This window comes from Dermacentor variabilis, chromosome 7 (genome assembly GCF_050947875.1).
Source record: "Dermacentor variabilis isolate Ectoservices chromosome 7, ASM5094787v1, whole genome shotgun sequence".
Classification (NCBI taxonomy): domain Eukaryota; kingdom Metazoa; phylum Arthropoda; class Arachnida; order Ixodida; family Ixodidae; genus Dermacentor; species Dermacentor variabilis.
The window spans coordinates 125,943,124-125,966,357 of record NC_134574.1 but is presented as its reverse complement, the minus strand read 5'-3'; the positions used below and the strand labels follow the sequence as shown (position 1 = coordinate 125,966,357).

At 45.3% G+C, this 23,234-nt stretch overlaps 1 protein-coding gene across 1 annotated transcript in view; it reads left to right on the top strand.

Annotated features, from left to right (window-relative positions):
- Positions 1 to 23,234, top strand: part of LOC142587869 (sushi, von Willebrand factor type A, EGF and pentraxin domain-containing protein 1-like) — a 63,729-nt gene that overhangs the window by 20,319 nt on the left and 20,176 nt on the right. The window contains exons 5-11 of the mRNA XM_075699189.1: positions 4,100 to 4,300; positions 8,054 to 8,212; positions 10,365 to 10,553; positions 13,369 to 13,545; positions 14,943 to 15,146; positions 20,902 to 21,150; positions 22,929 to 23,059. Coding sequence (XP_075555304.1) covers positions 4,100 to 4,300; positions 8,054 to 8,212; positions 10,365 to 10,553; positions 13,369 to 13,545; positions 14,943 to 15,146; positions 20,902 to 21,150; positions 22,929 to 23,059 — 1,310 coding nt within the window. The remainder of the gene's footprint in view (positions 1 to 4,099; positions 4,301 to 8,053; positions 8,213 to 10,364; positions 10,554 to 13,368; positions 13,546 to 14,942; positions 15,147 to 20,901; positions 21,151 to 22,928; positions 23,060 to 23,234) is intronic.

Genomic DNA, 23,234 nt, shown 5'->3' with positions numbered 1-23,234 from the left:
ACATTAGAACGATATTTCGGACCACATGGAATCCATATGAAATAGGGAAACATTTCGCCAGCACCTTTGTGTGCTGATCTAATAAGGGTGCACAATAATGCTCCATTGTATTTGACCTTTGCTTTTAGTTTTGTGTGTGCATTTGTGATTCTTGTATTTGTTCCATTTTTCTCCTTTTGTAAATTATTATCCCCCTTTACTCAAGGCCCTTCAATGGGCCTGTAAGCTATTTTAACTGAATACATGACCGAACGAAACAATAAGCGTATAAGCATTTTCATTGCTCATACATTAACAAGCCGCCGGCGCGCACTATCCACACATAGGGCCGTCGGTTAGCGTGAACCTACATATCGCAAATAAATTAATGAACATTTATGCCTGTAACGCGTAAATTTATTTCATAATCTAGAAGCATAAAAGCAACTGCCCAATATACATCTGCCACGAAGGGAGCACGCACGTGCAACCTATGTCGCGCCACACTTTTTTCAGCATGACCACAACAGAGCGCCTCCTGCAAGTGACCGTGGCGCGTAGTTGCAACTTGATTTTGGATGTTAGCGTAGACGCCACTACTCGCGTTTTTGGCGCCTACGACGTGTGAACTAGCCAAACGCGGTTGCCCTCAGCGAGCCGCAACAAGCTTAGCCAGTGGACTCGTCGCGTCACCCCGCTACGGCCGCGGTATCTACGCTACGAACCAGACCACAGCTACAGAGAGCAACTGAAGTGGCAATTGTAGTGCGTACGCGCAGCGTTTGCTTTATCCACGAAAGGGGCCTGAGTGCACGCTCCCGTCCATATGCTCGCCTGACCGTGCTACGTGCTGCGCACTGGCTTTGTCCTTCACCGGCTTGACTGACCGATAGTAGCCACATCCAACTTGCGCATTTTTTGAAGCGCTGCCGATTGGGCGGCCAAGACGTCTAATCAGGAGCGGCCAGGAGCAAGTGCGCGCTGGCAGGCGTGCGTGTTCTGACGTTAAGTTTCGCGGTGGTTCGAGGCTAGTTGAGCGTTCAAAACTAGTCGAAATCAGCGAGACCCTCCGACTACGACACCGATTAGCACTTGGCCAAAGTTTAATTTCTACCCGAGTGGTCGCGGCCGAGCGTGAGCAGACGACAGTCGGCCGGCTTTTTCAGGAAGTGCGTAATTATTATCCAAATTCGAAAGCAGATCTTCGCTCACTTCCGCCTGTTTATAAAACTTCATTACCCGCCCTGGTTGCTTAGTGGCTATGGTGTTGGGCTGCTGAGCACAAGGTCGCGGGATCGAATCCCGGCCATGGCGGCCGCATTTCTATAAGGGAGAAATGCGAAAACACCCGTCTACTTAGATTTAGGTGCACGTTAAAGAACCACAATTGTTCGAAATTTCCGGAGTTCCTCACTACGGCGTGCCTCATAATCAGAAAGTGGTTTTGGCACGTAACACCCCATAATTGTTTTTAAACTTCATGAATACCTATAGGCAGTGACAGTAGGAATTAAGAAGCGCGCTGATACAGACACCCTTCTTGATTGACGTTGGCCGTTGGCCAATAGCAGCCGCTCATGGGGATCCGATAAATTAGCAAACAAAGCGTCCAAACAGGAGGGAAGAGCTGGTTACTGTTGAAAAGAGAGCTTTGTGAAAAGGCTTAAAAAACACTTAGAAAAGCAGGCAGGTGTTGTTTATGACACACACTCGGCGCCGCCGCACGCCGTAGATGGCGCCACTTGCCGAGCTCAAACTTGCAGCGCACGTGGCGGATTCGCAATAACGGCTACTCGCAGCACCGACGCACGGAAAATGTGGAAATGTTGTGTTGCAAAAGCGTTTGAGGCAGTTAGCTCATCTCGTGCGAACAATAAGTGGAGTTAGACATCTTTGTCCTTTATTAGCCAGCCTGTTATATCGGCTACGTCCAACGTCGCGCTTTGGTTCAAGCAGGAAGAGGCAAGTTATCACTGTAGAACGGCTATCACCTCGAAAGCACGCGAGGCTGAATGGGAGTGTGCACAGTGTGGCGTCCATAGAGTGCACCGTGGTGACCATGTCCTTTGTACGCATTACCGGCCTTACAAAAAAGTCTCAGTTCGCCAGAAAGGCGAAGAATCAATTGCGATGGCAAATTAGTAGGCCGCTAGCCATACGATGTAAGGAGAGTAGTTTGATCGGCGGTATAAACTTGTAAACATAGGCATACTAACAAAATTAACAAACGTGGCGTAACGCGCGCACAATCGAACATGGACACATCTCACTCGATAACCGCAGAGGCTCGCTCTCTAAACGCTGGAACGAGAAAGCACAGCAGCAGCAGCGAGGGAAGTGACCTTCGCGCTGCGTCTGGGCATCAACGCGATCTAAGCCGCGAAAACACTGCGCGGGGCCGGACTTAGTCATCTTCGCAGATGGCTTTCAAGATACCGAGGCCCGGAGTAGAACGCGCCGCCCCCTTTCTCCCTACCCTCGGTCCGCGTGTTTTCGTGCGGCGGATAACGGCGCCCTTCCTCCTCCCTTCCCTCATCGGCGTGCGCGAGAGGACTATCAAAAAAGACTTTAGATCCACAGGGTATTGGATATTTATCTATAGAAAACGATGATGGACTGCCGTTTGACCTTATTGTGCTTGTTGGCCTTCACTGTCTATGGTGCGCCCGTATGGCGGGGTATCACAGCGATCCGCATGCTCAGCCTGCACGAATGCTTTTTCGAGAATGCATGACGAGATTTATAGAAATTCAGAATGCACAAGACTGTGTACCTGCACGGCTGTCGAGGGTGGAGCCCTTGACCGCGCTCGAAGAATTCTAAAATATCTAGACCTGTAAGGCTGACATTTGATGCTGAAAACTTGCTAATTTATGTTGTTTTCTCAAATGTCATTTGTTGTTTCATATAGTAATACAAAACAGGCAATAAATAAAAATAAAGTGATTTAGCCGCGATCGCCGGGTCACTCTCCTACGCTTTTTTTTTATTCTTTATTCTTTATTCAAGAATTACCCCGCATTGCCCGAAGGCGTTATAGCAGGGGGGTTACAGCAGGGAAAAAAACAAATATTCATTCGTACAGCACACTTGCTCTTCACACAGCTGATTCGACTCCACAATAGTTCTGACAAAAAAGGAATCCGCAAACAAGAACGTCCTGGCACGGTATTCGCGGATTTTAAGTGAATGGTCATTACGCCTAGAAAGATAATGTGGTTCTTTCAAGTAGCTTTTACTACTAATTCCAGTCTTATTATTAAATATGAGGTATAAAAACTTCAGTCTCAACTTTTTCCGTCTAGAAGAAAGCAGTTCCCAATTCAATTCAAGTTTCATTTTAGTACAACTTTCTCTCCGCCCATACCGCCCCAGGACGAACCTAGCAGCTCGGTTTTGAATTTTTTCCAGCTTATCAATCAAGTTCTTTTGCGCGGGGTCCCAGACGGCACAGGCGTATTCCAAGATTGGTCTAACACATGTTAGGTAAGCAGTTTTCTTCAGGTTCGGCTGTGAACATTTCAAGTTCCTCTGAATAAAATTGAGTGCCCTACCAGCTTTTACAATGACGTCATCCACATGAGCAGACCATGAGCAGTCGGATGATAGCGTCACACCTAGATACTTGTATATAGGTTCGTTTTTTATCAGGGTATTATTTATCTGGTAAAGATTTACAATACGTTTCTTCTTTCTTGTAAAAGATACATGAACACACTTTTTTAAATTCAAATTCATCTTCCAAGTGGAACACCAAGTATTAATACATTCTAAGTCAGATTGTAACATGGCAGCATCTTGTTCACTCTTAATTTTCCTATAAACAACACAATCGTCGGCAAACAACCGTATACATGAAGAAATACCAACAGAGATATCATTTATATAAAGTAAAAACAAAAGTGGCCCTAAGACTGAGCCCTGTACGTAGCCCCGCACGTAGACCACACGGCACGTGGCGACGATTTTATCGTCATTGGAGTTTATACGGAACCTCACGGCGACGCCAACGGCAGAAATGCGTCTGGAGTGTCAGATATCATTGCTGCCGCAATACGATTCTGAAGCGACGCTATCCCACGTAATACGTACAAGGGCTATCGAGGTGGCCTCTATGCAGATGGCGCGAGAGACCAGTGGCGAGCGTCGGAGAGCCCGCGGAACTGCGACCACCTCTGCAACAGCCCGTACCGCGGACAGCAGGACGACCCGGGTTGCTGCAGAAGGAACGCCGTCTGCGGCTGCGACCTCTCCACGGGAGCGAGCGGCTGTCTCTGTGGACCGGGGTTCTACGGGGACGGCCTTCATGGCGAATGCACGCGTGAGTTGTTGATGTTTGGCTGCTGTTGAATCATATACGTAAAGGTGACTGGTCAAAATGTTGCTGCCTATATAGACACACAGGTTGTCCCACATCATTTGAGCCAAACTTCTGATAATGAAAGGCGCTCCGGACGCGAGTTGAACCGAATGCATAATGTTGGCAATGTTCTATGTAGTTAATCAGGCTATCTTCTTTTATTTTCCGCTTAGCTAACGGATTAGTTATGTTTAATAAATCAAATTTTTAACTAATGGCTGCAGACCTCAAGTGTCATACCCAAAGTTGCAGAGCACCTTGGGAAACTCTCAATAAATTGTTCCCAACGCGATGTGTCTCACGTGGTCCTTTTGCGCGTTCTAAAGAAAGCACGCCAAATATAAAAAAAATACCAGGTGACCGGGCACTCGCGCACTGTTATTATGCTCCTCTCAATCGTGCTGTGGATGAAGAAGCCCGGCTGCAGCGAGCCTCTCCTGCGACAGGGCGTTATGCCTGGTGTACGTATCTCGGCGTGCGGCTCTTATCGCATGACGGTGCAAATACGTGCGTCTTAGGCCACGAAAAAAAAGACGAAAACAGCATTTTGATTCTGCTTGAAAGACGTAAAGGGCGAAGCGCGTGGGAGCGATGGAAGGCGATGACGGCTGCTACAATTTTGCCTTTGCACACAAGTGGCCTAGTAGTAATTTTCGAATTGAACGATGATGCAACAATTTTAATCCTTAGGGCTCGAATAACAGTAGATAGACCACACCCGGACAAACCTAACTAATGGTAACAAAAAACTTGGCTATATTCAATGAAGGCTACGCACGTCTTCTTCAGACGATGACTTTTTTCTCACTGTCCCCGTCTGCTCTCCTTTTCACACTTACTGGCTACTACGCGTTCTTTTTTGATCTCGCACCCAGCATGGATGCAACGCTTCGTGGTCGCAGTATCGGGTGGCCGCGTCTGGCTTCACACTTGTGCACCGTGACCGGCGCGTCAGACCCTGAGAGAGAGTGCGCCCGCAGGCTCTTCCAGTTTACCGGATGTAGATCTTCCCTTATGTGCCTCGTTTGAACCAAGCCCAGTGAACTGCAATATATGCAGTGCTCCTCAGGCACCCGTATCCCGGCGTGTTCTCCACGGCAACGCTATTTGGCTGTGACCAACGTTGAGCAACAGATATGGCTTAGTCCAATGAGGAAAGATGCGGATAGGGTTTTGGCTCTAGGTGCGTCAAGTGAACATAGAAGGCGCGCAGCGGAGCTATTTCAACGCTGGCGTCCAGGTACGCGTCCGAGCTCAATGACGATCGTGGGTGCATATGAAACGCTGAGACAGACTGGGACTTTTTCGAAGAAGCGACATAAATCTTCAATCCTGGGCGAGAACGTGAATACGCAAATTCTGTCAGTTTTCGTCAGACCCACATGCAAGGGTTTGTAGTGAGGGTGCTGAGGCTGGAGTGGCAAACTCTTCAGTGTGGAGCGTACATAAGAAGAGGCAACTTCATCAGTACCCCGTGCAGCTGCACGAGATCTTGGAGCTCCGCGATTTCCAAAATCGAAAGGACTTTGCAAATCGGAATATAACCAAGACGGAAGAGGACCCAGGCTTTGTCAATAAAATACTGAGGACCGATGAAGCTGCCTTTTCACGCAATGCCCAAGTGAACATCCCCAACGCTCACTATTCCAGCGATGAAAACCCTCACTGGGTTTTGAACACACATCACCAATATCAGTGGTCGGTTGACGGTGCGGAATTTACGGTGGCACTATCATTGACCCTGTGTTTTTAATAACACGCTTACAGGCGAAATATACGTCAACGACATCCTTGATGAGGCGCTTGAGGATTTGAGGCGCTTGAGGCGCTTGAGGATTGATATTTGGTACCAGCATGATGGTACTCCCGCGCACAGCAGCAGCAAAGCTTGCAAATGGCTGCATGAAGTATTCCCGCAGCAGTCGACTGGATGGAACTGGGCCCATTGCTTGGCCGGCACGGTCGGCAGATTTAACTCCCCTCAATTTTTTCTCTCTAGGGCTACGCCAAGGATCAAGTGTATCGGACACCAAAAACAACATCAGAGAACCTGAAAGAGTAAAGGCAAGTCTGCAGCTCCATCCTTGATACCATGAGCAAGAACGCTTCGGAAAATGTGCCTATGCGATTCCAAATGTGCATTGTAGCTGAGGGTGACCTCTTCGAACCCGCATTATAATCAAAAGGCGCGTTTTGGATTGAAGGTCACTGGAACATCATTGCGCACCTAACGCCGCCTCCCCGCCCAACCCCATTACACTCCGTTGACAGGCTGCCAGCTCTTGCCCCATTTCAAGCATAAAAAAAATAAAGCTATGTTCTTTTTCTCTTTCGTCTCCTTAGACGCTTTATCGCTTCGGCACTGCTCGGCTAGCAGCACGTATTTGCGCCGTCATGCGATAAAAGCCGCACGCCCAGATAGCTGCCTCAGACATAACGCCCTGTCGCTGGCCAGTCTCACTGCAGCCGACTTTGTTGATCCATCGCACGCTTCAAAGCGGCGCAGTAACAGTGGGTAATCGCCTAGTCACGAGGCATTTTTCATATTTTGCGAGCTTTCTTGGGAACGCGGAATAAAAGACCACGTGAGATATACCACGTTGGAAACAATTTATTGCGAAGTTTCTGAAAGCGCTGTACAACTTTGATTATCACACTTGGGATTTGCAACGAATACTTAAACAATTTATTTATTAAAGTAACTAATCCGTCCGTTAAGGGGAAAGTAAAGAATAGCCTGAGTAACTCTTCGCGAGTGCCAACATTATGCATTCGGTTCAACTCGCGTCCGGAGTGCCTTTCATTTTGAATTTTTTGACTCAAGTTATGTGGGACAACCTGTATACATACCCAGTCGGCTGTATTGAGTGTTGTAGAGAAAACAGAAAAGCGACCGGCTGAGGTGAAGAAATTCCAAAATCCACTGAGTTCTGACCTCCACACGGGATCATTGTTTAAGCCTCGTTCAAGCAAAATCCCGTTCTTAGTAATTTTTTCAGCTGACTCAGTAACATCTGGTCTGTTTTCTTCATGGAAGTTTCCAGCCAGATGGGATTTCGATAAACACTCGCCTGTATACCCCTGGGTGTGTTCCAATTCTTACTGGCAAGGGAACCTGTCAAATCGATGCCATGAATTCATCTTCTCTTCGTGTTACAACACGGACACATCTTCATATCGTCCGTCCCCTATCCTGTCACGATTGACGTAGATTTGAGCCACAAAGTTGCTTAGAATTTTAGAAAGCCATTCGATACACATTCAGCTGCATTAAGCTATTCCTCCAGTTCAGTGAAATTTACTGAGCCAGCAGGAAGTTTTCACAGCATATGATGACATGCAATGACATTGACACCCTGTTAGCCCCTGAGAGGCGGTTGATTAACTTAAGCAACAAAAAGTGTCTAAACAGACAAACCCCAATATGTTTGCGAGGGCGTAATGGTGTGAGTTATGGACAGCTTAACACCATTTTTAACTTTCAAGAAAGTAATTTCTTTTTCAGCATAGCACGCTCCTCATCAAGGCTAGAGCTCCTCGTTGAGCCTCAAACGCGCACAGCGCAGTGCCAAAGCCTGAACTCGCAGCTGTCAAAACATCGCAATATGAAAAGGCTGTCGCATACTTAGAAAGTTAGGGGTGTCAAATTACGGCCTAGCCATTTAATGACATCGTTGTTTTCTCTGCATTATTTTTTTCTTTATTACGAGGCAGCGTGCAAACCAAACACCTACAAGGAGACCTACTACGAGGAGAGTTGTCAGCGCTGTCCAGATCACAGCGAGATAAAAAACGAGGGCAGCCGCTCGCTCAAGGACTGCAGATGCAAAATTGGCTACGTGGGAGATCCAGCCAGCGGGAAGCCGTGTGTCCGTGAGTAGGCGGCTCGATTTCCTTGAAATTTAGCCTGATTCGAGGCATTACAATCCAAGAAAGTGCGCACACCCACGAAACTAAAACATTATTCATCGGTTAATTTTTTTTTGTGTCGAACATATGTTCTTTTAGTTTTGTCGTTGGTGACATTCACGAAAGTATCGCGAGCATCGTCATAAGGCTTCTGCAATCACTGCTTCTTGTATGCCAAGATTCGACACGTGGTCGACACTTCGATTGCTTCCTACGTGTGTACGCAGGTACGCGCAAGTGAATGTGCTTCTCGACACGATCATGCCCATCGCACCCTTTTGTAACTCCCTTACAAAAAACTTATTTGCTTTCTCATTTGTAGATTGTGCGCGTGTGTGTGCGACAAAACCGTATTTACTACTTTTGATTTAGTTTTTATTTTTACAATATTGTGTAATTAGCAGCACTTGCGTGTTTTCTTTTTTTTTTAATGTTCTTGCAGGTCTGTTGAGTTCATACTGGAGCTTTCTAGAATTTCTCATTGCTTATCTTTAGCCTGCATGGACGGTCTTTCTATTGTTTCTTAGCTCCTTACTTCCCTTCTGCTTATATACAACTTTTCTTTTACTGTTACCTAACCTAAAGGAACCTAACCTAACAACAACAACAACAACAACAACAACAACAACAACAACAACAACAACAACAACAACAACAACAACAACAACAACAACAACAACAACAACAACAACAACAACAACAACAACAACAACAACAACAACAACAACAACAACAACAACAACAACAACAACAATAATAATAATAATAATAATAATAATAATAACAACAACAACAATAATAATAATAATAATAATAATAATAATAATAATAATAATAATAAGAACAATAATAACAACAATAACAGCAATACTGCATAACAATAACAACGATAACAATAATAATAACAACAATAATAGCAACAATAATAATAGGTGGGCGAATATTACATTTATTGAACGCGAATCAAATTCAGATAACAAGCATCGAATATGTAATCGAATCTTGAATGGTCAAACGCAGACAAATACGTACTTACAGCAGGAATAAATGTTCCTTTATAACGAGGTACCACGATTGTATCTACTAGTCCAATAGAGGCAGCTAACTAGCATGGACAAAGAATTCGTTTTAAATACAAGATCAATAATTGCAAATACAAAACGGTGCACATAGGCTCTGAACATTTCTAGAGCCGTGTTGCAAAGATGTTTTCCAAGAAATAACAGCTGCTGTATAGAACAGAGCTTACAAAGATGCTGAATAAATAATTGGTACCGAAGAACAATCATAAGTTGTAAAAAAAGAAAAGAGAAAGAAGAAGGTGCTGAAGGAATTGTGTGCTGTAAATATATGTAAAAAGACTCGTTGCAAGGCTAAGATCACGTGGTTGTGGTGTAAAAACTAGAAAAATGCCAAGTGACTTGAGTACCTTAAACACTAAGGAAAAATTACAAACAGATATCAGAAGTCGTGATGTAAATTTCCGCCTCGAAACAGAAATCAAGACTTGAAATAACCATTTTCTTTCTACATTCTTTTTTAAACATTTCGCGACGTCTTACTTCTCATAAATTGCGATACATTGTCAAGCAGAAGGAGAACAAGAATAAAATTTTAACAGTAGTCTGTGGGAAATTATGTTGCTGGTTTTAGTATTCGAAAATACCGAATAGTTCCTCATCGAATCCGAATAGTTAGTTTGTAATCGATTTCTGTTCGAAACTCTAATGTTCACCCACGCCTAATAATACATACATACATACATACATACATACATACATACATACATACATACATACATACATACATACATACATACATACATACATACATACATACATACATACATACATACATACATACATACATACATACATACATACATACATACATACATACATACATACGTTTTGATGGTGTATTTTTGTAGGTCTATGTCTCGTAGCCATCCACACTTTCTCACATAATTTCTACCGCGAAATGCAAGTCCTCGTCAAAATTTCGCCATGTCACGCAATTTCGCTCGGTAGCGCTGTTCGTACTGAGGACTAAAATGACAGAAACGCAGCGCTGGCGGCATGCGGCGATGCCTCTCTGCCGGTCCTTTTGTTCGCAGCCGTCACCTGCCCTCCGCTCCAAGCTCCAGAGCACGGCCGACTGGTAGGGCCGTGTGACACCTCCTACGAGAGCGAGTGCTTCCTCGCGTGCGATCCCGAGTATGAGCTGACGAGCGGCGAAGATGGCTTCGACAGCCGGACCTGCCAGGGCAATGGCACCTGGAGCGGAAAGACGACCGTCTGTCGAGGTCTGGGCGGCCATTTTTCCTTTGCTATAAAGTGCAATTGTCAAAGTTCCTCTCTGCAATGTATGACGCTGAACATTTTCAGTGTGGTTGGAGTCTTTCTTGTGGCCTCGGCGGTGGGATTCAACCTTCGAAACGTTTGAAGATCCGCCTGCGATTTCCAAAGCTGAAAAAGCTTGTGTCAGTGTGTTGTTTGCTACATTAATGACTCGCTTTTACATCCCCCTAGGATTCACTTCTAGATCTTTGTTGTTTCATGTATTTTTTTTATTTGGCGTACAAGACTCTCCCTAGTCTATCTTTTACATTCCTTATTTGCTTTCTGCTGACGACCTGTGATTAGTGGCGGTCACGTCTTGTCGTACCGGCCACCGCCACGTAAAATAAGACCCAGTGTATAAACATGCGTATACTGACTTCTTGCTTCTGCATCGCTTATTGGTTCAGCAGCTTTGAGACTGGAGTCCTGCGACAGGAAAATTGGTCGACGAGTGACCGACCCAACAACATTAGCTTTACGATCAAGGCAACCATTTGCGGCTAACTAGGTCTCGCAACCTCAGCGTGTCGCCGGGGTGACGAGTCCTTATATGTTTGCTGCGGCAAAGGGCAACGCTTTAAACGCTCGGTTAAAGTTGTCTGCCACTTATACAGCCCATGCACAACACTGAGTTACACTTTGCGATTTCGGAGTTGATCGCCTGAAAACGAAAGCAGGGCAGCGCCTGGGTTGGGAGTGTACTCGCGAACAACTGCTAATGGCGCCTTGCGCCAGGGTCGGATCCCTACACAGCCGTTAAATCGGGTCTTCATTTCTGTTAGTCGGTTAGTTTCTACATTGGGCCCTCTTATCGCTCACTCGCATCTGTTAAGAGTTGCGCAGTATGGGACACCTATCCATGGTTAGAAGTCATTAACAAAATTTTCTTTTGATATGATCAGAAGGTCATTTAGGTACGACAATGGAACGTTAAGTCGAGCTGGTTTGTTTGAATGTAATTGAAATTGTAGGAAAAACAAAACAACGTGTATCATGGAGAAGAAAAAAACGACATACAATGCTGAGCTCTCGGCGCTCTCCGCGAATCCGTTCTTTCATTGCGAACGCCGCAAGTAGAGAAGACGGAGGCACAGGAAGACACCCATGGCGCTTTCTATCCCTGACTGAGTTTTCCGCGATTTGCCAGATCTATGCTCGTAGGCATCGGTTTTCCCATACCTTGCGTCTTCCTTTTAAACGTTCGTCTTCTTGGAGGACATGCACTGCTCAAGTCTGTTTTTAGGGCGCAGCTCTTAGGCGCCCGCTCCTGCGATTAGCGCGGGCGTCCGTTGTCGGCGTCCATCGGCGTAACCTAGCGAACGAGCACAGCGAAGGATGAAAGGGCGAACGCTGAGTACAGTGGCGGATGTAAGAGGCCGATAGCTAAGAGAGGGCGGGGAAGAAAGAGGAGGAGGAGGGTTTGGCGAAAGCATGAGAAGAAAAGCGTATTGGCCCGCAAGACAGGCTCCGTGGCGATGACCGCTACGAGATGGCACCAGAGTAGCGCGCCGTCGTCTGCTCACCGATAGCATGCAGCGATCGCGTCAACCGATACCATATATGGAAATAAAGCGCTCTATGAGCGGAGATCTGTCTTTGGCGGCTGCTGTGAATCCCACGCGTCACCGGCGCACTGCCTCTCTCAATCTCCCGTTTAGCGAAGGCGTCGCATCATACTTCGCTTCATTTGCAACGTGCCGCACGAGACAGATTGTCCCAGCCAGCCAATATATCGCGAAATGAAAACGCGTATAGAGCTTTGCTCAAATTTCGCATTACGAAGGATCGGAATCGTTGGTGATTTTTTATTATTATTTCAGATAACACGAGTGAGTACATATGCCGGGTGTTTCCAGAATAAATCTTTGTGACGAGTTCAGCGCTTTTTGGTTCACTTCTCTTTTAATAAGCCTGGAAGTTTTTTTTACACTGTTTTGTTTTTATTAGGCTTCTTGACATTCATCGGAGTTAGAATGCACAAACTTGCATGAACGCTATATCCATCACTGCCAATACTGGATTGTCACATTGAGCAACAGGAAAGCGCGATTTATACATACAATGGTGCTTGCATATGCCATGCAAGCACCATTGCCAATACTGCAAACACTGCGCCACCAAAAGCCCGAAAGATGGAAGAGCTAGGCATTTCAGCGAACGCGGATAGCAGTCCCGTTAACAGTCGTCCTAGTCAAGAGTATTTTATGAATGAATATTTGGCTTTCTGATACGCATTTCTTGTAAAACCTTTGCTTTCCGTCTTTTGACATAGCCTTACTTGGGTGCATATCTGCAGGGCTTTTTTTATTTCTAGTGACGAGAACTCCAACATTACCTTTCTGTTTAACAGTTTTCCAGTAGTTAAAGTTACATTATCTTTTTATTTCGGCTGCCACCCTCGATCTTTGTCATCGTTATAATTTAGTCATTGTTACTGTCATCTTGATTTGATGTTTTCTCTTTCCCTGTTTTCCCCCCTTCCTGTATTTCTACATATACCGGCTTCGTAAAGAGCAAGAAAGCGTCGTGCCCCTTCTGGGGATGGTTGCCGGCCTGCTTCCTTTTTCACTCTCAGTCGGTTCTACTCACATTTTATAGCCGAATAATAATAAGCCCAGTCTTAGGCTGCGTAGATTTTTGAAATGTACAATTACCGGTGCTTACTTTTATGTAGAAAAAGAAAACTCAATTTTCTTTCCGTATAGATATAATGCCACCTATGGCCTCAAGGGGTCGTTTTATAAAGTATTCTCGATCTTTCACAATGCCATCTTTCAGAGAAGCAGTGCGGTATGCCTCCCCTGCCAGACAGAGGGCATTATAAAGACTGTAAAGGCCCTTGGAAGCTGAATGACACCTGTTCATTCCAATGCGACACGGGCTATACTCTCAAGGGTTCTTCATCGAGGAACTGCACGGAGTGGGGCTGGTCGGGAGATGATTTCACCTGCGAAGGTCAGTGTTGGCAACAACAAGGCTAAACATGAAGTGCTCTAATATTAAACTTGTCCAGTGCACATTGTCTTGGTGAAAATAGAGCAGGCTTTAGCATATGATTGTCGGTCCATTACCGCCGGAGAGATTCGATGTATCGGGAATCGTGGTGTTTATTTATTTATTAAGTTGGAATAAACAAAAGACAATACAGAAACAGCTGCCGAACGCAGAAGGCTGCAAGGGGACGTCTAGTCAGGTAGCTGACAAAACAAATAACAAATAATAGCTGGTGATGTTTGCTGTGGGTCCGGAGAGAGAAAGGGTCTCATATGTGCTCGATAATGATTTCCGCGCAATACAACAGCGTGGTGTGGGGAAGCACAGACAGCGTATTCCGTTCAATGGAAGTGAGAATAAGTGGAAGTGGTAAATGTAATTAACATTTGACTACTTATCGCACCTTGGTGGTGGCGCCAGAACACCAAAGGAGCAACGATGGCACCAAAGCTGGAATTCGGTCTGGTCTGTGAGTCGGGCGCTCACCGAAGCTAGAATCCATGGACCACCTTAGCTCCAGCATTGACGCCTCTCCTGCTCCTTGCTTCTCCTGGACATCCTACGCCACACGCTTTATTATTATTGCAGGTGATCTCTTCTGTTAGTCAGTAATAGTTTTATTTTCGCATGCTAAATTATCTCATCGCAATACGGAATTATATTGAGGTTGAAAGGACACCTGTGATTGCGTAACGCATAAGAGATTCTTGCACCAGAAAGGGATCTCCAGTCGAGCGATGTTCTTGGGATGCAAGTTTCACTGCACTATTTGTTTAGACGCTATGTATCCATAATATTTCCTTTATGGTCAATTCTCTTCGAGATGTAAGAAGGCGGAGTGATAAGATTGATGTGAACACAAAAAGTGTGGCAGCAGATTTGTAGAATGGGGGTGGAGGAAGGCGGGGAACTAACGGATTTTTTTGAAGCGAAGCAACAGTTTCGTTTACGTTCCTATGTCTTCAAATTGTGTATGCTTGCGCGGCGGTCGTGGTTTCAAAAGATGAAACAAACGGAAATATTGTGGACAAGTTACAGGGCGAGGATGAGATTGTTTGTGCTAGGCTCTGCTGCTGCGGCGTAGTCAAGTTTGCTGCAATTTAGTGGGGTGTACAGAACCATTTCGATTGGTACAGGTGCGTAATAGGGGCTAGGGCGAATGTATCCTAACGCGCTATTTTTCGCTTGTTTCTCGCTCAATTTCACAGTATCTATGTATATTTCTTATTAAAAAAGTAATATTTTTTCCTGAAACGCTTGATTAACTAACTAGAAGCGTTATACTGCAGTATGACATTATTTTCCTTTTGATGCTCTTGCACTTTGAAACAATCCCGCCATGCGTGAATCATCACCAGTCGTGCAATGCCCGCCTCCTGCCCCGATACGAAACGCGCTACCTGCCGGTCACGTCAGAGGAAGAAAGTCCTACACCTACCTCGAGTACTTCCAGGTCACATGTCTGGAAGGTTTCGAGCGACACGGTCCTGCAGTCCTGATATGCGGCGACATGGGCCACTGGGTCGCCGGTGTCCAGAACCCGGATGATGCAAGGTGTGTCGGTGAGTGCGACGAAGCCTTTAGGCTGCAATTCCGCACCGCGGTCATAACATGCAGGCGAGCAGACGAAACCTTGAGAAGTAAAATGAGGAGCATATTGTTGGCTGCAGGCCAGATTTAGTTGCGCATTCCGAAATGCCTTGTTCTCGGACAACGTGGCTTATACTTCCGGAAGCCAATTTAATATCAGCGAGAGCCCTGCCTCCTTTCATATCGAAAAATTAGTCGCAGATTGCGTCACTGACACGTCGGTCTGTGTACTTGGATACAAGATTTGGTTTTAAACAGACGCTTTCTTTGCCTCTTTGAGATTTGGCGTTCGTCATCGTTTCTACTTCGGATATCTTTGTTATGTATAAGCATCTTGGGCCGATGCATATGTGTTGGCTATCGCTCTTACGCAATATAAAAAATGGCTCATAGGTATGTAGTGCGTCTTTCCGAGTATAGACCAGCGCCTCTCTTGAACGTCTCTACAACGAACGTCTCTACAACGAAATGACATGTATATTGACTCGATAATTGCGCCTATGCTCAAATGTCAGCGGCGCGGTGTGCTACCCATAAAACACAGCGACGGAAATTCTATAGCGAAGAAATTCGGAGTCCCTACGAACTTCACCATGAAGGCGTAGACAACTTGGGCCACTTAGTAGTAAGTGCTCCCGAATAAACAACCTGTTGCTGTGAGCTGCCTAGCGTAGTAGACAGGTTGCATCACTGGCTTTGTGGCACTGGGTATCTGCCGATTCTTGGGAAATGCCCCACGATGGATGCGCTCTTGGGAAACAAGGAGTAGGAAGCCATAAATGCACTTACATATGTGTCGTACTTCTCTGTGGACATACCTCTCGTTAACATTATTCCGTTGACAAGTATCACGCATCACCTTCGTCCTCGTTAGCAAAACAACTCACATCTCACAGGCGATGTCACCGTGCTCGGGTCATCCGTTACTCCTGCTTCATCGCTAACTGCAACAAGCTTCGCGTCATTCAGATTGAAACTATGAGTTTGATTTGTGTGTTCCCCTTTTTCCGTTTCTATTCTTTTTCCTTGCGCGGCTCAGCGCTCATCTGCACAAAATCACTTGTGTGCAGCGTCCGTGGTGTCCTCACCTTCTGTTTTCGGTGTTCGTTTTATTTGCGTTACAACGGCTTCGGCGTGCGTCTCGCGATCGCCGAATATCAGGAGCGATTAAGAAATGTCAAAAAGATACAAGTGCTACGCAAAGTGCGCCATCATTCAGAAGCTTGTCCGGGACGCGTGGACAAAACTCTCGAAGCGAGGCGGAACAAGATGGGGCGTGCGGCCTGCGAGCCATCCAGTGCGCGATGCCTCGCCGTCCCGCCCGCCTTGCGACACAGCGCCCTGGAATGGGTTTGCCCAACGTTGGCAATGTATTGCTTATTCCAACTTACTCGAGACCTATGTACACAGGAGTCAGTCGGAGCACGTCGCTCTCGAATGTCCATCGTCCTCGCCGGAACACCACGTCATCCACACCATTCTGTGGAGGGCCTCGATTCAGAAGGGCCAGAACCAAAGATTTGCTCTCTGTGTTGAGTCCCTGGGACATTGCAACGAATCGCAAGCCCGCGCTAAGCCTCAAAACGCGATAGACATTGAGCCACAGTAATGGGTCTTACCTACAGATCGTAAAGATTACGGAGCTCCTCACAGTTTCTACCTGGTATTTGCAATAACCTTGACATATGTGCATTTTGGTCTTTCTAGCTTTTTGGCGCTATAGAAACGTCAGTCACGTGCTTGTAACCTATGGTATCGAGGTTATTGTCAATGTAACCTTAATGTAACACCGCTAGTAATGTACTGTTGAATCAGTGAATAACCCCCACGCGTGTAGAAGATCAGGCAGTTTATTCATTTATTTATTCAGTATACCCTAGAGACTCTCCGTTGGAGGATATTACACACGGGGGATATGCAACAAAGGTAACATGTAACAGGTGACGACAATATACGAGGTAAAAAAGGAAAGCGGAAAGCATTCACACTCGAAAAAAATATTGCAAGGCCAGCTTGCGTTAACGTTTCGTGTTATGCAGTGCAGTTGACACGGTTCTCTCATATTCTCTCTCCCAGTATCCAGTGGTGATGTTCTCGCGCCACTCAACTTTCGGCGTCACAGTGAAGGTGCTGGTTCGGACGCACGTGACCCCCACCTCCGGTTTCAGCGACCTCTAGTGACTCCCATATGTACCCTCTGCACAGCTAAGGAGGTGTGCGTTTCGTCGTGATCCCATCAAAAGGCTATGCCTAACTAATGGTTGCTAGTCCTAACAACAGGCTAGACAGAAGTAGAAATGATTAAAAAAATCAGCACATCTCACGCATCAGTAGGAATTGGTGAAGAGCGAAGCTTTCATGGTCCTGATGATTAGGATGACTCTGCAGGCATGGTCACCTGCACTCTTGCGGGCGTTGTCATAAATCGGGAAGATTTTGATCTTTACTGTAATTTCCTCACTTTTCCTTCGTAGCTTATATGTATGTCGCTCAGTGCTCCTCGATGAATGCACAAGCTCTGGAGTCATTTGGTTCATTTGCTTTAATTCATTCTCTTACCTTAACGACCTACGAAGGGTGTTACATACAGGGGTTCATTCAACTTCTTTTTCGACATTCAGTTTTTTTTGTTGTCTTCTTCTTTACTGATTGCCCCTTGTTTTGCTTGCCTAGTCGCGCACCCACCCAGTGGCACACATATATTCTGGGTGATTTGCCGAGAATCTTCGCATGCCCAGCTGCACATGAAGTTTGCATCCCAGGTTGTCCGTTCGGGCACATGCGCGATGACACATATCCGGGTTGCATACTCGGCACGAAGACTGCCAACAGCCGATAGCCGGAAACCGCAAAATGGGAGAAAGGGGAAGATAGGGATTCGATTTAAAATTTCCTGTTTGTTAAACATAGACTGCGCAAGGTGGATGAATTGCATTATTAATCCGAAAGCATTAAATGGCTCGTGAAGTGGGAAATCCGGCGTTGTCCGTGGCGGCGTTGCCGCACGATGGCCGAAAGGGCTACGAACCCTTGACCTTTCTTGGGAGTCAAAACCACTACTATTTGGGTTCAGTCAGAGGTAATTAGATCAAAACTTATAATGGAGAGTTAATTCAGGTTCTCGAACCCACGACCGTTGCTAATAATTAAGGGGAGGTTAGTTAATGTACAGTTAATTAAGTTGGAGTTAATTAAGGCACTCGAACCCACGAGCTTTGTTGGAAGTCGAACCCTCGTCCTTTGGTGAGTCTGGAACCCACGACCTTACGCTGTGTGCAACTTGTGACGATAGCCGTTGTTGACGTGACGTCGCCGCACTTCTGCTGACGTAGCCGCAATGCTTTCGCATTCATCTACGTAGCGATAACTACGTGTCTCTTGAATTTTTATAAACTCTCATTATCTGCAGAAACATAATCTTCTGAAACATATGCAAGATTTTTGCATGCCTACTGCTTTCATAATAAACTAAGACCAACGCCGGGTACAGGCACAAATTACAGTTGAGGGCTTGCTTTGGCTGCCGGGTACCCACACGTTGTAATATATTAAAAGCACATAAATTTTAACGCCCCATTTAACCGTTCCTTATCCAAAATAGGAAATTTTCAGATGAGAATGATCACTTATATAACTTGCGTTGCCTGCTACATAACTTTTTTTTGATCAGCTTGTTCGGTTATTCAAAGTGATACTTTATCTCAGTTTTCACCAAAGATTGTTGTAAATATTCTTGTGTCTTTAACAATTGAAAAAAATGTGCATTATGTAAGCTTTACGTGTTTTCTTGTAACTTCGTATCTTTTTTTAATGACTGGGTTCATTGTACCATGTTCAATTTTTGCGAAATCCACTGCCTACTGCTGTCTGTAAGCCCCCAGGTTCTGTCAAGCTACCTGTGACATCTTCTTTCCTGACGACTCCCAACATTTGTCTTGAAAATAAAGTTGACACTTTCTTTGTTTTCTTTTCTTTCTTACTCGTCTAGGCAACTTTATTTCTTAATTTACTTTTTTGATGTTCGGGGAACTAAAGGAACGAAAAAAAATATGCAGACGCAGAGAGACAAAGGGTGCTTCCCTCGGTCGTCAGCCACAGGGCTCCGTTTTCTGCACTCAGCTATTTTATTTACTGGCTCATTTGTTGATCTACGTCTCTCTTGACTGGTGAAGTAATTCCTTACCGACTGGCCCGCTGGCGTATTGATTCTTCAGTGAAGACTTAACTGATAAACTCAATGCTATTGTGCTGCCGAACATGCCATACAGACACAGTGGCCACAAGTGACTGCGTACCGGTACGCTCTGCAATAATTCATACCACATGGCATTCTAATGGCACGCGTAAATGGAGGTTAACGACCACACATCGGTCTTGCCTCCATTGTACGGCGGGCATAGTGAATGGAAATTGAAGCCAACAGGTCTAGTGCTGAGCAGGACAACGCCATGGCATGGACTCATCGCGCTGAGTTCGTCGCTTCTTTCTGAGCTCCCATTCAATATTTTCCGACTTTCACAGAGTACATCCAGCTAACTGTTCCGGCACGACTAAGCAAGGTCAGAGTCACTGTCTCACATTTATGTGTGTCTAATACGTGTTCGTGGTTCATCATTCAAGCTTAACAGTTGTGCGAAAGAAGACATAGATGGGAAGGACTGGCCAGGCGCCAACGTTCACCTAATTTTTAGGTATCGTTGTCTAAACAACGTTATGAAAAGCAGATCTATTAGGGTCGCTATTATTATTATTATTATTATTATTATTATTATTATTATTATTATTATTATTATTATTATTATTATTATTATTATTATTATTATTATTTGCGTGAGCAGACACCCATGCGGCTGAAGTTAACTTCGGCGTTTGTTTACTCTCAAACAATTATGAGGGGTTGTCGCCTGTCCTATCCTTTTGATCTAAGTGTTATATTGCGCTACTCTTAGAAGCTTGAACCGTTATGTGTGACCCATAACAATCACGGTGGTGCTGGGCGCTATTGGTTGGAATGTCCGATGGACTTACCACACGGAGCAAATCTTTTGTTCAGGCACTTCTGCAATGAAGCCCTCCACAGAATGGTGTGAATGACGTGGCCTTTCCGTAAGGACGCTAGACGAATAAGCACTCGTGTGTCGTGCTCTGGGGTAACCTTAGATAACCCCAGGAGGTCGAAATCAACACGGAGTCCTCCTCTGCGGCCTCTTCCATAGTCTTCGAGTTCCTTTGGCGCTCTAAAACATCCCTCGGTCAAGGCACGTGTAGCATGGATTGGATAGGTACAGACTGAGTTTTTCGTGTGGAGATCTTGCTGCGAGTGCTTTACGCTATGTGCTTAACAAGAGCTGAAGCAGTTTGAACTGCGTTCGTATTGAATTGATGCTTTTCGAGCATTACATATCTTGCAATAGCATTTTGTTCATCAACCACCATTTTTCTTCCAACTGGAAGGAAACAAAAGCCATCCACGGGCCTTCAACCTGAGTTTAACCTGCTTGCATTTCTTTTTTCGATTCCATGACATGGTCCTGGGCACTTATATCCTCTCTTGCGTACTGGCAGTTCGCATTTATTTTTTTCAATTTGAAGTTTCCTTAAGACTCGAAAGTTATTGAACAAGGTCGGATTCGTTCGGGATAACTTTGTGCCACAATTATCGGTAGTGTGTGCGTTTCGTTTAGGGTTTGGCTTGAAGCAGTAAACGCGTTTTTTTTTTGGTTTCAGACAACCAGAAGCCCCGGATAACTTGCCCTAGGGCCATCACGGTTGCTGCCGATCCGGGAAAGAATTACACGAGTGTGTCGTGGCGGGAACCGACGTACTCCGACAATGACAAAAGCAAGAGTCCCTTGTTAACTCCCCCGCACCACAGCGGAGGACGTAGGTTCAGCATAGGCACCCACGAGATTACGTACACGGTCACCGACGGCGTTGGACTCAAGGACACTTGCACGCTCGTCATCACCGTGCTTGGTAAATCACGGGTTTTATCTATAAGCTCATTAGCATTCACAATCTTCGCTGTTTTGCTCGACTGCCTTCATTCGAGCCGCAGAAAGGAAGATAACAAAAATGTTAAGGTTCATTGACAACAGCCCCTTAAAGGGCACTCCAGAAAGAGCTGTCGTAAATTTTTCTACACGAGTACATAGTTGTAATGTGTCATCCAGTGGGCGTTGTTTCGTAAGAATACATAAAATTGTTGTTAAACTCTTTTGACGACGAGTGTATGGGCGTACGCGTTCGTTTAGCAGTTGTAGGCGCGTTGAGTGCGACCCGTTGAAAAGCTGCAAGGAGACGTCGATAGCCGAAACAACCGCAGTGAGCCGGCAGTGATGGTTGTTTGGAAAATACGCCCGAGTGAGCGATGCGCCAGCGACTTCCGTAGCTGAAGCCGAGCCCGGATGTTATAAGCATGCGTGAAGCAAATTATTCTCTACAGTCGTACGCGACCATAGCGAACCGGCATAGAGAAAATTATTCTCCGTTTCGAACACCCCGAACTCAGTGAACGATAGCCATGCAAAACAACCCAGTCATAGCGAAAAGGACATCGGATGCGTCGAATTCGCAGCTTCCGCTGCCAGCGCCATCAAACGCTTGCACGTGACCAGCAGCCTCGTCCAGCGTTTTGTGGAGCACTTTCTGCGTTGGGTGGGCTTTGCTGACTTTGTGCCAGTGGCGCGGCAGAAGTCTGCGCCATCTCCCACGCCGAGAACGCCATTCGTGTTAACGATGACGCGAAACACTTGAGGGCAAAGACACGAATTACTGCTTACTACGTGTAGAATTGTTTTACCCCAAACTGTTGCTTCAAAATACATGGAAAAATAGAAATCGTTTTGGTCGGCAACCACTGCAGCAAATTTCAATATGTTTCGTTTCATTTAAAAAAGAAAGTTGAAATTTCGTTACTGTTCGTAGCTAATTTATTATTTATGTCGCCAATTTCTTAATAATAATTTCCAAAAACCACAAATTTTCAGAAAGCGGAGCTAGAAAACGAAGCTATGATGTTTACAGCTCTGTAACTCCAGAACGAAAAACAACATTTCAATGCTGTAAATTGCACCTAGTAATACATGTAAAGTGCATACAATGAATAGATTATACGTGGCTCTCAAGTAAGCTACTAACATATGAATAAAGCTTCTACAGTACCCTTGTAAACAATGTGTGAAGTTCACGTAAGATGTAAATTTCTATACCAAACTTGTTCACTTTGCATGACATGATGGATGCTATTTACAGAATTGCGATATCTATTCTTGGCGCAGAGCTAGCAGTTTATACACGTGGTGCTTCTAGTTCTATCAAGCTTAATAAGTTTTGAAAGTTTCTTGAAAAATATTCATGACTTAAATCGTAATTTCGCTTCCAACAGCCACAAGAACGTAATTTTCTCTCTCAGATGCAACAAATTTCCCTTAAGCTGGTCCAGGGGCAGCTTAATGTTTCTGTTAGGAAAGCATTTCTGCGTTTTACGTTTATTTTAATCGGCGGTATCAGAGTTGGGCCCGATCAAAAGTTTCCTCTTGCATAAGCTAGTAGTGCTCTTTATTACTGCCCTAATGTTGCGCTACTATCACGACTTCTAATAAACTAAACGTTTAACAGTGTCCATGCAAATGCCACAAGCCAATACGGGAGTTGCGTCAGATAGCCTGTAGGCACGCATCGGCGGGCACACTTTATGGTCACATTACAGTGTTGGGCCACCTCCAAGCTTCCTTCTTTCTTTTTTTGCACAGACCGAGAACAGCCTCAAGTAAGGACATGTCCTTACGACATCGACCTCAACACGACAGAAAATGAGGTTCAAGTCACATGGGAAGAGCCACTCTTCGCTGACAACTCCGGCAATCTGACTATCGTAAAACCGGTACCGTTCTTGCTGCACAGCACCTCCTAAACATATTTCTTAGTAACATTCTTAGAGCTATCACTGCTAACGCAATTAGTAAGGTACAGTGTGAATGATGAGCATTAGATGAATTGGTATATTGGTCCGGATATACCTTTAAAACGTTCGCTTGACGTTATTCGTTACGCTTTGA